At 40.1% G+C, this 17,629-nt stretch overlaps 1 protein-coding gene across 1 annotated transcript in view; it reads right to left on the bottom strand.

Annotated features, from left to right (window-relative positions):
- The window catches only part of LOC146687198 (contactin-associated protein-like 4), a 136,006-nt gene that overhangs the window by 59,908 nt on the left and 58,469 nt on the right, over positions 1 to 17,629 (bottom strand). Inside the window, exons 3-5 of the mRNA XM_085440317.1 lie at positions 11,978 to 12,171; positions 5,653 to 5,800; positions 3,890 to 4,096 (exon numbers count right to left, since the gene is read on the bottom strand). Of these exons, the coding sequence (XP_085296443.1) occupies positions 3,890 to 4,096; positions 5,653 to 5,800; positions 11,978 to 12,171 (549 nt within the window). The remainder of the gene's footprint in view (positions 1 to 3,889; positions 4,097 to 5,652; positions 5,801 to 11,977; positions 12,172 to 17,629) is intronic.

Genomic DNA, 17,629 nt, shown 5'->3' with positions numbered 1-17,629 from the left:
ATTAATCATAGAAGAGCACCACCAGGTCTTAATTAGTGGATAGATTTTTTGCATCCCCCAAAGAACTGCGAGAGAAACTTTCTGCTGAGAGGAGAAACATTAGAAAGAGCTGAACACGGTCAGTCATTAAAAATGTATAAGAAACAGTTTAGAGACAGACAATTCCAACTTCAGAGAGAGAAACACAAAGTTTGGAGAAAAAAAGAAGACAAGCTCTGATGCTTTGTCTGTCCTGTTAATGCAACTATTGGAATGAGTCTTTTTATTACAGTCTGGACAAATAGAAAGAGACAGCTCAATCAATATAAGAGGAAGGATGGCACGGCTTAAAGACAAATAGGTTCTCTTTATAGGCATTGATTAATGCAGCCCTTATTATGTTGTGAGCAGCAAGAAGGAGAGGAAGAGGACCTTATGATAGAGTGTGACAGATGATTTGATTGAAGCTTGAATAACAAGAGAAAACTGGCATCACTATGAAAGACGAAAGGGCAAACAAAGAGAAAATAAAGGAATTTTAATAAATACAGTCTTGCCCTCTCTTCCATTATTTGTTACTTTTTCTTCCCTTTTCACTGTGACTCCCATCCCATCCTTATCTCCTCTCCCTTTTTTAGCAGTACAGAGCTCATGAGGGGGAACAAAATAAGATATATTTTTTCTAAAGCAGCAAAAAGAATGCACAAGTAGATGATGACTACCAATGCGTTGAATTTTTGAAGAAAGTAAGAAAAATCATGCTGCAAAATTCTATGCTATTCTTAAATGTTTTGAGCTCCATTTTTATTTAAACTGTGATGCAGGGGTCATCAGAAATCAATAGGTTACTTCCTGATGGGAGCAAGAATGCACACAGCAAATATTAACAAGGACCAGGTCACCAGATATAAAAAATTCAAAGGGTAGGGTGATGGAGGCAAAGAAGAAAGGTCATGGAGTCTTAAAAAAAAAGTAAACGTCACTATACGCATTATGTTTCATTGTGTGACATATCAACATGAAGCCCAGAAAATCAGGCTGTGGTGATGAATAAGAGCAAGGAAAATCTTTGGATAAATAACTGAAAAAAATGACTATGGCATATTTTATTAATGACTAAGAGGGTCAGACAGGATGTGTTTACCTCTTTTTCACAGCATTTGCTGAACACTTGCTGCAGACTAAGTCTATATGATGTGTTGTTGACTGTACCTTATTATGCAGGAAGATGTTTTTCTTCAGGAGCAGCTGTCAATGTATTTGACTCGAAACATATTTTGCAAACTTTGGGATACCAAATAGTTATCAGCCTGGTAAGGTATTAGGAAACTCTCATGGGGTTTAAAAGTGAGTCGAGAGGACTTGGCCAGTCATTACAGGGTGCAAATGGTCCATACATATTCTAACGTCATCTGCTGGCAGTATTTTGGAGTTTCTGTGAATCTGTCCTTCTGCGTTAAAGGGATTAACAAGTATCCAAACATGTTAAAAAGATGTCTTACAGCTCACATCATGTACTGGAGCTTGAAAAAAGAACAATCACTATGTTTGTTTTCCTAAACTGACAAAAGTAAGAGACAAAGACTGAACTGAGTTCAGTCAAAGCCACATCTTTATATGGTATTTACAGGTTTATAGTAGATAAATATAAAGCAGCAGTAATAATAAATCGTGAACAGCAGTCACAAATGTTAAAATAATCTTTCAAATGCCTGTAAACGGACTCCTAGACTGTATTTATAACTAGAGGCTGAAAACATCTCCGTATATCGGTATGGTATTTATAGATGAAAATTAAAACTGTGAAGAAGAGACAAGGGAAACACCGTTCAACCTTGTTATCAGTGTTGCAGTTGCATCGCTGGCCTGCCAGAGAGTACTTCCCATTTGGCAAATGTTTGGACTGTCACAAACACAACAACAAGCTGATCTGAGTAAAGTGGGAGAGAATCTGGGGAAATCTGTTTCTTTAGTATTTTTTAGGTAAATATGGCCTAATATCTAGAATATTAGTAGTATTTTGATTAAATGTTTTTAAGTCTGTTTAAGAGATAAAAAGTCTGTTTTTAAAAAACAGACTTTTTGATTAATTCAATTTTATCATCATATCATATCATTTTAAATCATGAAATATGCAGAAAAAATAGGATGGGGTGAAGGATCTATTGCTTTATTAAGTATTCAGGTTGTGTATCATGTTTTTAAAAAGTAACTAAGTCATAAAGTAATTACTTTTGAAAATAAGTAATCAGTAAAGTAACAGGATTACTTTCTTGGAGAAGTAATCAGTAATTAGTAACTAATTACTATTTTCAAGTAACTGACCAACACTGGTTATGACAGAAATTTCAATTCTGTTTTCCAGAACAGTGTTGCTGTTTCCTGTGTCGGCTGTTACTTAAGTATGCTGACAGCATACTTGGCTGTGATCTCAAGTAATGATGAATCTGCCTAGTGGGATGAGATCAACCACCTGCCTTTCTGGTGTAAGAAGAACAATCTTGAGCTGAACACCTGTAGGCCGAGGTGATCATTGTGAGAAATATCAGGAAACAGGAGAAACGCTTCCATCGTCATAGCAAAAATGGAGCCCAGGTGGAGGGGCTGGATAACTTTATATAGCTTGGTGTTCTCCCAGGACCTGTCATTAACACCCCAGTGAGGAAAGTCCATCACACGTCTACTTTATTACCTTAGATAATTAAAGGACTGCAAACACCCACCAGGCAGCATGGTGGTGCAGTGGTTAAAACTCTTGTCTCACAGCAAGTTTGAATCCACCTGGCTGGGGTGTTTCTCTCTGTGTTTGTGTGGTTTCTCTCTGAGTACTCTTGTTTGTTTTTAACTCATAGTCCAAAGACATGCACTTAGTAGGGTTAGGTTAACTGATGATTCTAAATTGCCAATAGGTGAGAGTGAGAATTACTGTCCTATCACAATGGATTACACTTGTGTATGCAAGAAATTTGAGTACACGGTTTTGAAATTATGCTAGTTTTTAATTTAATTGGCTGCAAGGTTATTCCTTTTGTCTGTTAAAAAAAGCGCTGACATATTTAAGGATAAGCTCATGGACACAAAGGTGTATTTAGCTGCTAATGGAAAAGGGAAAGATGTTCAGAGGTTCGTGAAATGGAGCAAGAGACAGAAGACTGATAGATGGATAACGTACTTCAGCAACCAGATGGGCTTCCCGATGAGAGATGTGCCATATGGTGATGATTCAGCATGGCAGCCAGACAAACTCTGCTTTAACCCCATTTACACACACACACACACACACACACACACACACACACACACACACACACACACACACACACACGCACAGTCCAGCCCTAACACATGCTACACTGAACGGGAGCCATCCATCATGGCTGTAACTAGACAGAGACGCAAAAGCAGAATTTGGAGCCAAGATTTAAACCAATCAGGTGCCAGTATACATGCCATCGATCTGATCCACCGAAAGCCAATCTTAGTAATTTTAGTGGTTTTTATATTGTCCTCAACCTTTAAACAGATGTTCTGCACTAACACAAACAAGTGACTTACAAATATAAAAATACTTTCTATCTTATTAAATCGTTGTTTAGACATAAGCTGTCAGATTGGAACATATTTTAAATTTAAAGAAATTTAAATGTGAAACATAACAATATAAGGCAGTAAACTTTTCATATAATAAAGGTGTTCTTGGTTTTGATACTTCCAATTCAGTTATATTTCTGTAGCTCTGGTTAACAACTTATCTCAACGTGCTTCTTATTTTAAAGACTTTACAGTATTATTTTCTATCAACTTTTCAGCTGATGAAAATAGCATTCATACTGAAATCTCAGCCATACCCAAGTATATTATTAACGGATGTAAATGTTCTTGATATCAGATAATAGATCTGTGTGTTTACCTTGTCTCAGCAGCAGTAGTAGCTTTCCTCTCTCTAACTCCAGACTGAGGCTGAGTCCTTCCTGTCCCTCTGCCTGCAGCAGTGTCCCAGAATTCCTCAGGGCTTTAAACTTCAGAGTGACAACATCTCTGGATGTCCGCTTAAGCCCAGAAGTCAACCAGTACAACAGACCGCTGCTGCCACCATCAAAGCTAACCACATCAGAGGCTGAAAATGAACGAAAACATCAGTAGAGAACTCAGGACTTTATGTTCAGAAGTCAGTGCTGTAAAGGAAGGGAGCAATCAGATCGAGACATAAGCTCAACTATAATCATGCACCTGACTTGACCAGCTCAAACTGTGATTGTTCTTTCACTGTTAAGGAATATAGCCCTCACATTTTACTAGCCAATAAGAAATGATGTGTTTTAAATGTATGCATTACACACAATCTTACGAGGGTAACACAAAAATGCAAGTGTATCACTTGCTGACATGTAAAAAAGGCTGAATGCAACTACTTTGTAACAAGATAACTTACAAGAAAATTCACCACCTTGTATTTTTTTTTTAAAAACAGATGTATAAAACAGCCTTTTCCCCAAAAGGTTTGTATACTCTACACATTTAACTGTCAGCATGACTAAAGTAGTTAAGCTGTGAAAGCAGAAGTGACATGTGGTAATTTTTGTTTTCAATGCAAACAGCGGATATATCCACTAAAGAAACTGTGAGATACTTGACGTTTATTCAGAGAAAAAATCTGTGTTTTGAAATGTGAAGCTGCAAAAGTTACACCCATGGCTGAAAACTAAGTTGTGTGATGTGGGCTTGCTATCACTTTAATTCATTCAGTTAATCTGTGAAATCTGCAAAGCGAAAAGTAGAGCCAACTAAATTGTTATCACAGTATGTTTTCTGGCTTGAGGAACGCGTGAAATGGATGATTGTCGAGGTTGATTACAGAGGTGAAAATTAAAAACATGAGCGAGGGAAACAATAGCTGGCAGGCTTTAGGCGCCATGGTGTATTTAAAAAACACACACACACAACAAAATGTTACAATATCAAGAAGGGTGATAATTGATGTGCTAACATCTTGGTTGTAAAAATAATAAAAACCAAGAACACGACGCGACATAATGAAGCGTGAAACTTAGAAAACAAGAAAAGTTGAAGTATTCAGAGGATACAGAACAACACATACTTAGAGTAATGGTGAAAAAACTTTTTGAAGCCAAATTTTTTTTATTGAAGATACATTATTAAAAATGCCACAATATTTCTTGTTGATTAGAGGCTAGAAAAAACTTTGCATTTCATTTCTTTTGAAAACCTTCTTTTCAGTCATTCCACTAATTTATCTTTGTTACTTTTACTTAAGTTTCTTTTAATAACTGTGATAAATTTATAGCCCTTGGATATGATTAAACATAGCTTTAACACACAGTGAATAAATAACTTAGAATATATCAATAATCTAATAATGCTAAGTGGCTCTGCTAGTGTTTTATAAATGATCCCTATTCTTACAATTCTAATTACATTAGTTTTATATTTCTGCTTTGTACACTTACTCATTTCACTTACTTGGTTATTTGAGTTAAAAACTTTGGACCTGTGTAGTTTTGTTATGTCGTCTTAGAAAGCTTCAATTCTTTAATACAATTAAGAGAGAAAGTATTAAAATGAATGAATAAAGTTATTTGATCTGAATCTGATTTGATCTCCTTACAAATCTGTAAAGATTTTCATTTGTCTAGTAAAGAATATACGACTTACTGTAAGGACATCCATAGGTCTCCAGCCGGAGTCCAATCCGACCGTTTGGATTCCAGTCCAGAGGAATGAGACGGATAAAGCGGGCGATCGCCGGCTGCTGCAGCTTGTAGTGGACCACACTGTCTGCGTTACTGTTACCTGGAAAAGACTAAAATCACAGACAAAAGATCATGTGCTGCACTATTCTTACATGAAAAAGCTGTAATTTACTTTTCAGCATATAGATTGATTGGTCTCTGTGGTTTCTGTTTACATCCCCTTCAGTTTGGCTTATCCTTTTTGTTCATTTTCACGGCAGATTTTTGTAGCATTAACTATTTACTTTCTGCACATATATATATATATATATATATATATATAAAACTGACCGAGTGCTCAGTGAATACCTCAGGCAGCAGAAACCCAAGAAAGAGGAGGGAGACGAGGAACCATCATGGAAGGACAGGCCCCTGCACGGTATGTACCACCGGCAGATAGAGGAGGTGGCTGATATCCAGAAATCCTACCAGTGGCTGGACAAAGCTGGACTGAAAGACAGCACAGAGGCTCAGAGACAATCCAGCACATAACAGCAGGGTGCAAGATGCTAGCAGGCAAGGCATACATGGAATACATAAACCACCCGCAGGGGCGTGCTGGGTGTTTTTTTTTTTTTTTTTATATATATATATATATATATATATATATATATATATAAAAAACACCCAGCACGCCCCTGCGGGCGGTTTATCCTTCAAGCTCGGGTCCTCTACCAGAGGCCTGGGAGCTTGAGGGTCCTGCGCAGTATCTTAGCTGTTCCCAGGACTGCGCTCTTCTGGACAGAGATCTCCGATGTTTTTCCCGGGATCTGCTGGAGCCACTCGCCTAGCTTGGGAGTCACCGCACCTAGTGCTCCGATTACCACGGGGACCACCGTTACCTTCACCCTCCACATCCTCTCGAGCTCTTCTCTGAGCCCTTGGTATTTCTCCAGCTTCTCGTGTTCCTTCTTCCTGATATTGCTGTCATTCGGAACCGCTACATCGATCACTACGGCCGTCTTCTTCTGTTTGTCTACCACCACTATGTCCGGTTGGTTAGCCACCACCATTTTGTCTGTCTGTATCTGGAAGTCCCACAGGATCTTAGCTCGGTCATTCTCCACCACCCTTGGGGGCATCTCCCATTTTGACCTCGGGACTTCCAGGTTATACTCGGCACAGATGTTCCTGTACACTATGCCGGCCACTTGGTTATGGCGTTCCATGTATGCCTTGCCTGCTAGCATCTTGCACCCTGCTGTTATGTGCTGGATTGTCTCTGGGGCATCTTTACACAGCCTGCACCTGGGGTCTTGCCTGGTGTGATAGACCCCAGCCTCTATGGATCTTGTACTCAGAGCTTGTTCTTGTGCTGCCATGATTAGTGCCTCTGTGCTGTCTTTCAGTCCAGCTTTGTCCAGCCACTGGTAGGATTTCTGGATATCAGCCACCTCCTCTATCTGCCGGTGGTACATACCGTGCAGGGGCCTGTCCTTCCATGATGGTTCCTCGTCTCCCTCCTCTTTCTTGGGTTTCTGCTGCCTGAGGTATTCACTGAGCACTCCGGCAGTTGGGGCCTTCTTCCCAATGTATTCTTGGATGTTCCTTGTCTCATCCTGGACTGTATATATATATATATATATATATATATATATATATATATATAAAAATTATACATATACATATTACTCAACTCCTAAATCTGAGTTACGTCTTTTATTGCATAGTTTTGGCTTTTGCTTTTTGGAATTCTAGACTGCATCTTTGCTGCTTGGTTCGCCACAGGGACTCTCTTCTCTCTTCCTGTGTATCAGTCTGCTGTGTAAACACTCTTACAATGGTTTGGATTTTGAATTGCTTTGTGCGATTGGGAGTCAGCTCCCACTTTTACTTTGTTATACAGACCAGCGGTCCCCAACTTTTTTTGCGCCACGGACCGGTTTATGCCCGACATTATTTTCACGGACCGGCCTTTAAGGTGTCGCGGATAAATACAACAAAATAAAACTAGTACCGGTACCGAAAAAAAGAAGATTTATTCATAACACACGTGAAAAGACCCAGGAAAACAGAGTTAACGATAAAAACGATAACAAAATAACGCTGAAAACCGATAAAAACCCTGAAAACCATACATTTCACACCTGAGCCTCAACTCTCGCGGCCCGGTACCAAACGACTCACGGACCGGTACCAGTCCGAGGCCCAGGGGTTGGGGACCGCTGATATAGACCACTAGGTGACTACTTTTACTGTTTTAAATCTGGTATGCAACATTTGCAGTGCATCTCTGGGTATATCTGCATCCATCATCACCAAAGAGCATTAGCATATAATAATACAGGTGTGCAAATACAGTGAATATCAATCATTTTAACAAGACTAAGTCAACAGCCTCCTCTGCTGACACAATTGTGACCATGAACAAAAGGCTAACATCAGCATGCTAACATGCTTACAGTGACAAATGACATAGTATCTATCATAATGACAAAACTTCTAGGTGCAACAGATGCATTGAACAAAGTAAGATTCAAACGAAGTATTTCTTTAAGATATGTTTTTGGCCTGAAGTTTTAATAGGTATAGTTAGAAATCAAGACACAAATCACCCACACAGTATGAATCCTAACCTCCAGTCCACCTGACAGCTCAGGCAAGATCACATTTGGTGGAATTTAGGGGGAAATTAAATCCAGGGTCTCTTCCCTGTACCCTGTCTCCCATTGACTTCAGAGCATTTCACCGAGTATAAAGGTTATAAAGGTGGGCTGTATGTAACTAAAAGACACACCGCATTAAGCATCAGGTATCTGATTTAAGTACAAAAATGCATAGTGTTGAAGAGATCCTTAGAACTGCAGTGAAAATATAAACTGTAAAAACTGTAGCCTGGTGCCAAGACCCAATAAATGTTTCTGGAACATCTGAGTCTGAGAACTTGCACCGTCTTTGTGCAATGATGACAATTGTCTCATCAAAATTTCCATAATAGTTCATCACTTCCATAACCACAACTGTCTGTATAAAATTTCATTTCAATCACTCAAATGATGATTGGATTTTTCACACAAAACTGAGGAAATGAACAAATAAAAAAAAAGTTAATGGTATTTTGCTCTGATGTTGCTTTGGATTAACAATAAACAGCCTGCCTTTAAAAATGTGAACAGAAAATTGTTTCCTTCTTACTCCGGGCTGGGTGACAAATGGCTTAATTTGGTTTATTTTATTTTTTTACAGCCATTCCATCTGGCAATCTATCATAATTACATGCATCCTGTGAAGTTGACACGCAGGTTAACTGGCTCCCGCACTACTGAAAAAAAAGCTTATACACCTAATTAACTCATTAACTTAGGAGAGTTGGATCTGCTTATATGGTGAAAAGAAGAATGATGTGTAACTTTAGGAGTGTATATATCTGTATGGTTGTGCCTGGATACTGCTCATGTTTTTAAAATAAAAGCTTCCTCTGTTGTTTCCGCTAAAAGGAACAAATTGGCTGCAGTGCTACACACACACACACACACACACACACACACACACACACACACACACACACACACACACACTGATACACGATTCCAGCAAGCACACCATCATATTATAGTATATAAAATTAGCAGCATATGTGAACTGACAGTACTGTTCAGTGGACCCTAGGAGCTGTGTATGCTTGGGTTATGAGGAGGCCTTATTTTTAGACCAAGCAGCTGAACGCAGTTTTTTCATCTCAGCTGATGAACCAGAAGAGCATTCAGCCCAGCAAAGCCCAGACTTCGTGGATTGAGCAGCATCTCATTTACTTTAACAGTCAGAGAAGAGAAAGCCCTGGAAGAGTCCTTGGACACAAACACTCAGTTTTCTGTCTTGCATTGTTCATTCACTTGACATGGACAGGTGCACTAAGACTGCCCCTATGTTAGGCAACTGTAAATATCTGTTAGGTGTACAATTATATATTATTATTATTATTATTATTATTATTAACTTATATGAATGGGCTTTCTATCATTTACTCAAGACAGCTTAAAACTCTTGATTCATATAATTTTATTTATACAAAAGAGCCAAGACAAGAGAGAAAGCTGCCAAAGGAAGGTGACTGTCATTGTCTCTCGAGTATCTAACACGTTCTCATCCCAACAGGTAAAATACAGAGGACTTGCCACAGTCGTCTGTATTTTACCTGTTGGGAATGAGAGCGAGTTGGAATGAATCTATAAATGTGTTTTACTTGTGAAATAGAAAATAATAAACCTAACAAAGCATTATGTACGTTAAATCTGTTCACTTTCAGATCCTGAATCAGTTTGGAAAACACTACGTGATGGCCCCAACACGAAGCTATTTTATTGTTGAATTATCAGAAATACTTTGATGCGTTTGTGTTGGAATGGACAGCTGGATCCTGTGCTCTAAGCATCTCTTACCGCCACGAGCGGGTTTATATTGGAGTCAATTGAGAACCCAGAATGTTTCAAACAGACGAGTAAGGGTACCTTTTGCATCACTATGAGATGCCTAGAGGTGTGACAATGATACGCGTTGGGAATGATAATGGGCTGTTTAGTTCTCATTTGGGTCCAAGTCTAATTTCTTCTCTTTGTCTTCTGGGTTTTTTCTGCTTTTTTCCTTGTCTCTCTTTTTGAGTACCCACTGTCTTACTTTGTAGAGTTACTTGCCGTGCTTACCCTATGTGCCTCCGGGAACAATGATACAATTTTAATATCTTCCCCTTAGTTTCCCTTTCTCATGGAAAGAAAGATACAACCCTGCCAGAAAAAGCAGCACCAAGAAGTGATGTGGTTGATCCGGCTGCTTTGTCATCAACTTTTTCTCTGACAAGCTCTCTAAGCCTGGCTGACTAACTCACAAAAGTTCAGAAACACTTTGAAATGTGACTGGGATTGTGCAGAGTTTATGTAGAGCATCAGATCAACATGTTTTTAAGCTGTGAAGAGCTGTCCTCTGCTCTCTCTCACAGAAGATCCTCAGCACCGAGATTAACTCAATTCTTTTCACAGGAGGAAATTGCCACGGCTCGACTCCTAATCGAAAGCTTCTCTCTGCAGCACTGTAACAAATGCGGCTTCACCCCGGATAAATGGTCATGCTCACAGTGGAGCAGTATACCATATTTTGCATGTGTACTAGACTACTGGATTTGACATTAAAGCCACTGGAGACATATTTACAATGGGCTCACTGTTCTTACAGGATTTTTTCCTGTGTTTTTACAGATCACAAAAACTGAAAACTACTGAGTATCCCTCTGATACTGACCCATATTTTCAAGTGCAACTGCAAGTCTGACAAGACACTTGCAAAGGGAAAACATCGAAGCAATGTGCTATGAGGGAATGCCTCACTGCTTCTTCAGTCCTAAAGAAGCAACTGACTCATTGACAGTCAAGATTTAAACTAATATAAAATGTGTGATTTATGTAGCATTACCATTCCTATAGCTGGGATTTATTTATCCCAAAGACTGCAGTATTTTATTTAATGTTCAAAGCAGTCAGGCAAGAGACGCAGCTTCTGAACCTTGTAGAAAGAAGTTAAAAAGTAAAGTATAAAACTATAGCCAGTAGCTGTGTTACTTAGCTTATAATGGAGACTGAAGGAAGCTAAAAACTGTGTGATGTTTGTAGTGTGCAAGTATCACAAACATGTAATTTCTATTCAAAAATCGAATACAGAAAACAATCCAACTATTATAACATCCTTTGAAGTTTTTAAAGTCACCCTCATGTCCATACCGTACATCAAGTGAAAGGACAGGTGAGACTGAATATGTGCATATGTAAAGACGTCCTTGAATTGAATTTAAAACAAAGTTGTAGTTTTCTTCAGTTTAGCATTCAGAAAGCCTTTAGATTAAATTGCACAGCCTCGGTCTCCTTGTCTCACTTGTGTCCGTCAACAGCAGCTTAAGTGTTTTGGCAACAGGTCAGCATAGTCAGCAGAGCCCTTTCATTGGTTCATCCATTATTAATGAGGAGTCAAAGGGCTTCTGATGACTGTGATTATCTCTGCAGGACTGACTGATTCGTGCAAATCAGCTCTACAAAACACCAAATCGTCTCTAAGTATGACTGTAGTGGTCCAGGAAAATTAGCTGCAATCAATAGGATTATTTTTTCAGTGTAATGACGCTTGTACATTTCTACTTGTGTAGTTTTAAAGGTATTTTTGCCATATAAGCTTTCGTTATACCTGTTTAAATTATTAAAATCATTAAAACACTTCTATAGTCTTCAGTTTGTTGTTTTGGGACTACTATTGCTCTGTAGACTCACCCCAATACTGTCCTCCTGTCTGTACTGCCTCCAGTTGTGCCCCGTGTCACTGAACATCAGCAGGTAAGACGTTAGCCAATCAGAGCTGCCATACCGGCCCTGTGTGGCGACAGCTGTGATCTTGGTCCGCTCACCCAAGTCAACCTCGAGCCACTGATATCGGTCTGAAATAATAGGTGACCAACCTCCAGCTCCTGCAGAGACACAAAAATGATAAAAACAAAAGATTGAAAGAACTTTATTACATTTCAACCTTTGAGGTGTAGAAAGTAATAAATTTTCTTCTGTGTGTGTGTGTGTGTGTGTGTGTGTGTGTGTGTGTGTGTGTGTGTGTGTGTGTGTATACATCTGTGTCTGTGTACATACATCTGTGTTTGTGTGTCAGTGTGTGAGAACATGACAGATTAAAGAATAGCTTGACCTTTAAGTCATGTTTAGTTGTTCCAGACGCACAAATGCATTGTAAAAAATACTGTCAGCAGTTTAAAACTAATTTCTGTGCAGTGGCTGAACACACGGTTTCTAGGTTGTTCTTAACTTATTTTACTCAAACAGATAACTTGTTATTTTCAGTGCAGAAAATGTCATTTAAATGGGTTAAGGACCTCAGACTGCTGCTCCTTTATTACAGAGAATGTTTCTTAATAGCCATTTAAACTCAATACATGTTGGAATTTCATCACAAGTCTCTTTGGTCTTTATAAATCAAAAGAAGAGTAAAAACAAAGCCTTTTTTCAGAGTTACAAACTTTCACTTTCAGACTTTAAAGTTTTTCATTTGTGTCTCTCGTTTGTCCTTGGGTGAGTTGTTTTGCAGATATCCTTACCTTCACACTTACTTTCTAACCGTACACACACACACACACACACACACACACACACACACATGCAAGTAAACCATAAATCACGACTCCCCATTTCTAATAATGTACGATAACAAATGGAGTGCAATGTGGTACTTTATTGTCATACACACAGTATAACTGTACCGGATATCAAATCTGAATAGATATAGAATGTTATCTTATAAAAAACCCATTAAATGTAATTACAATTAGGTTGCTTTATTGTCTCCCGTAGGAGGAAATTGTGATTGTGTCGTCTTGAACTGAAAAACTTGCTGCTTCAAACTAGAGATGGCACGATACCACTTTTTTATGTCCGACACCGATACCGATATCATAAATTTGGATATCTGCCGATACCGATATGAATCCGATATAGTGTTTTTTAATCAACAAAACTGGTTTTTTTTTAAATATCTTGCTGCATTTTGTATAAGTTCATACTCAAGTTTAAAACAACAACTACACTAAAGCTATTCTGTTATACCTATATGCAAAAAAAATGTTTCATAGTTCAGCAATACTGATCAATCTAATAAACTTAAACCTACACCATCCTCCCTATTCTGGTATTTTAAAGAGTACTTAGCGTAAATATTAAGCAACCTAACTAATAGGGTTCCAACTCCCAGCAACAACAAAAATAAATAAATAAAAAATAGGGAACCACCCCTCACGCTCCACCTCATGATGCTTAATCAACGTAATCAACCTTAATTTGATGCAGTGTGAAAAAAAATGCACAGAAATCAATTATTTTTCAAGAAATATTAAATAGATTCAACATCTTTCTTCAACAAAATTGCAGACTGCACAGATGGTACCTTCCCAAAGGAAAAAGTACTATAGCTTACTAGGGTATATATATTAGACTTAATAGTCACTATATACAGTAATTGACTTCTATTCATTTTACATCAGATTAAAACTTTGGGTGTAAGATTCGGATAATTATTTATTAAAAGCTCGACATTTTAAATGAGAATAAGAAAGAAAAGTATGTCTTTGTGCCCCCTTTTCCTTGTTAATGCCCTATCGGCCCCCCTGGCTAAACTTTGCTAGATCCGCCCCTGCACAGTTACCAGCCATCAGCTAGAAAGTAATAATAAATAAATTCTAACAACAGCTGATCAAGCTTAAACGTGCTGCTGTTGTTCAGCCGCTGGTTTCCTCTTTCTGGTGCAAAGTGGGCCAAAAACAAACCAGAGAGACGGACTTGTGACAGAAAAGCCGATCAGCTGATCATTAAGCAGTTTCATGATTGAAGTAGCAGCCAGAAGAGGCAGTCGCTCCATATATCGTTTGGTAAGCTTAACGCAGGAATGCTTTACAAACATTCAGAGATGTTTCATCTCCGACAAAGTTATCCCCGAGAGAAGTAAAGCAAGTGCTTTACTTCTCTCGGGGATAACTTTGTCGGAGATGAAATGCCGGGTTGCTAGCGAAGCTCCACATGCTATCCAGACCACCGACAGGTCCCGCATGCCACAGCCGCTCTATCACGTGATGCATACTGCTCCGACGTGCTAACGTTTTGAGGTGAGTTACGGCGTGTTGCAAGTTTTGTGAGGTGCTTTCGTGATATTTAATGGATCGGATTACATTTTTTATTTTTCTCCGATATCCGATCCAGTAATTTAGGTCAGTATCGGACCGATACCGATACGTAATATCGGATCGGTCCATCTCTACTTCAAACTAAACCAAAAATTTAAAAAAACAAACAAAGAAACACTTTAATGAACGCAAACCTGCAGGAGCTATGTTAGAAGCTTATATTAACCTTTGCAAATGTGAATGTAACACTAATTGTTACTTCTCATACCTTTACACATAGAAAATGACGACTAATGCAGCTGTTGTCATTGCTCCACCCTGACTTAATAAGAAAGGCATTAAGATTTGGGCAATAAACAATTCACAAAAAGCATTATGCAAATAACATAGTTTCAAATAATACTTGCAATTTAGTGCACCAGCTAAAAGGCCAGCATCCTAATCTACTTAAATAATTTAAGCTGATTACCTAATAATAACATTAGCAGGGTACTCAACAACCACCCTTAAATTTATATAAGTCATTATGCATGTAAACAAAATATGATGATAACATTTTTTTAAACTATGCCATGATTTCCAAATGAAGGTGTTTATCTTTAAATATTGTGATATTTATTTTGCTTGTTTAAATTGTCTGTCTAATCTGTCTAATGATGCTACTATTACCGTAGTTATTATCATTATTATTACAAAATTTTGTGACTGTGACGTCCCCACGAAGGAGGTCTAGGGGTGTGAGTGTGGGGACCGGTAACAAATGGGAACGGAACGGAATGAAAAGGAAACCAGACAGAGGTGTTCAGCACATAATATGGCTTTATTACAAATAATCTTAACCTAAAGAGCTGGCAAAGCCGTTTTACCAATAATGCCAAAGAAGCAAAGGAAGCAGTCGCAGCAACGAAGGAAAAAAACTACCAAACAAATAAAGGAGGCACTTCCCACTTAACTCCTCACCACGGGGAGACACTTCCGGGGCCCACAGGCCCGTCTACTCACTCAACATAAAACCACGGACAGGACAAATATGCAGTGGGACCTTTCCAACACCTAGAAAGACAGTGTAGAGCCACAAGGGAAAATCCCCCCACACACAGTTCATCCCCAGCCCATATTATCTCCGAGAGGTGATTGCTGGCTGGGTCCAGGTGCCAAACGAGGGTAATGAACAGCAGGTGTGTCGTGGAGAGAGGGCAGAGTGAAAGAGGGACAGAGGGGTGGGAGGAGAAAGAGAGGCGGAGACAGAGAGAGAACACCACACCCACACAAAGCCAATATCAAGAGGAGGCCCTGCTAGGGCTGTAACAGTGACGTTATCACTAAAGTTAATGCAGTTCATCTTGAGAGGCATGTGCATGTCTTAACAAAATCCAGCGGTAACCCATGCAGAGGTTGAGATATTTTGTCTGAATCAAATCAATCAAATCCAACAGGCTTATCAACAGCTTATCACTTCTTCAACAGGTTTGACCAGCCCACAACCCCCCCACCCTCACCCTCACCTTCACTACAGAGTCCTCTCCCCACTCTCCTGCCTCCCTCGCTTCCCCCCCTTCCTGACACCATGACACCCCCCTCCTCGAATCCCTCTCTCAGCAGCAAGACATCTCCCCCCCTCCCCTCCTCCCAAACATCTCCCAGTGTCACAGTGGATCAGGTCAGGAGGCAACTGAGGAAGCTTCGCCCCAGAAAGGCAGCAGGCCCAGACAAGGTGTGTCCTAGGATGCTTAAGGCGTGTGCTGCTGAACTTGGGGAGCCGCTACAACGAGTCTTCAACCTCAGTCTGCGACTGGGGAGAGTGCCCGCCCTATGGAAGACATCCTGCATCGTCCCGGTCCCCAAAAAGAACCGGCCCAATGAGCTGAATGACTTCCGACCGGTGGCACTGACGTCACATCTTATGAAGACTCTAGAGCGGCTCTTCCTCAACTTCCTCCGACCACAGGTACAACATGCCCAGGACCCACTACAGTTTGCATACAAGGCGGGTGTCGGAGTGGAGGATGCCATCCTGTACCTCCTACACAGAGCCCACTCACACCTGGATGGGGGAAAAGGCACGGTCAGGATCCTGTTTCTTGACTTTTCCAGTGCCTTTAATACCATCCGGCCCTGTATGCTTCAGGAAAAACTGAACAGGATGGAGGTGGACCCCTGCCTGGTGGCTTGGATCTCCGACTACCTCACCGACAGACCACAGTACGTCAGGCTGAAGGACATCACGTCTGACACAGTGGTCAGCAGCACAGGAGCACCACAGGGAACTGTGCTGTCCCCTCTTCTCTTCACCCTGTACACCTCTGACTTCTGCTACAACTCTGAATTATGCCATATTCAGAAGTTTGCAGATGACACGGCCATCATGGGGTGTATCTGGGATGATCAGGAAGAGGAGTACAGAAGTCTGGTGAGGAACTTTGTCGCATGGAGTCACACAAACCACCTGCAACTCAACACCTCAAAGACTAAGGAACTGGTTGTGGACTTCGGGAGGTCCAGAGAAGGTCCACTGCCGGTTCAGATAGAGGGGGAGGAGGTGGAGGTGGTCAACAAGTACAAGTACCTCGGGCTGTGGGTGGACAATAAACTGGACTGGTCATGCAACACAGAGCACCTGTATAAAAAAGCCCAAAGCCGACTGTACTTCCTCAGGAGGCTGAGGTCTTTTAACATCTGCAGGAAGCTCCTGAGGATGTTTTACCAGTCGGTGGTTGCTGGAGTACTTTTCTATGCTGTGGTGTGCTGGGGGAGCAGCACAGCAAAGAGGGACTCATCCAGGCTGGAGAAACTGATCAGGAGGGCTAGCTCTGTGGTCGGCATGAAGCTGGACACTCTGGTGACAGTGGCAGAGAAAAGGACATTAAAGAAACTGCTGGACATTATGAACAATGCTGGGCATCCTCTGCACACGGCCATTAACCACCAGAAGAGTCTGTTCAGTGACAGGTTGCTTCTCCCAAAGACAAGAACTAACAGACTTAAAAACTCCTTTGTCCCACACGCCATCAGACTGTTTAACTCCTCTCTGGAGGGGAGAGGGAGGGGAAACAGGAGGACAAAGGAGGGGGGAACAACTAAGCTGTAGTGCCTCTTCACCTCACTGTACAATACCTTGTGCAATACTTTTGTAAATAGTCAACAGTGCAATAGACTCAATACTTGAAATGTGCAATTCACTTGTATTTTTATTTTTTATTCCTATTTATTCTATTTATCCCCTTTGTATATTTTATTTATATTTGTCTCT

Source organism: Copadichromis virginalis, linkage group LG18 (assembly GCF_057382275.1).
Source record: "Copadichromis virginalis isolate Kocher_CV1m ecotype Utaka linkage group LG18, C_Virginalis_male_GT1.1, whole genome shotgun sequence".
Taxonomy (NCBI): Eukaryota; Metazoa; Chordata; class Actinopteri; order Cichliformes; family Cichlidae; genus Copadichromis; species Copadichromis virginalis.
Note: the sequence above shows the minus strand (reverse complement) of the source record. Positions and strands in the feature narration are given on the sequence as shown.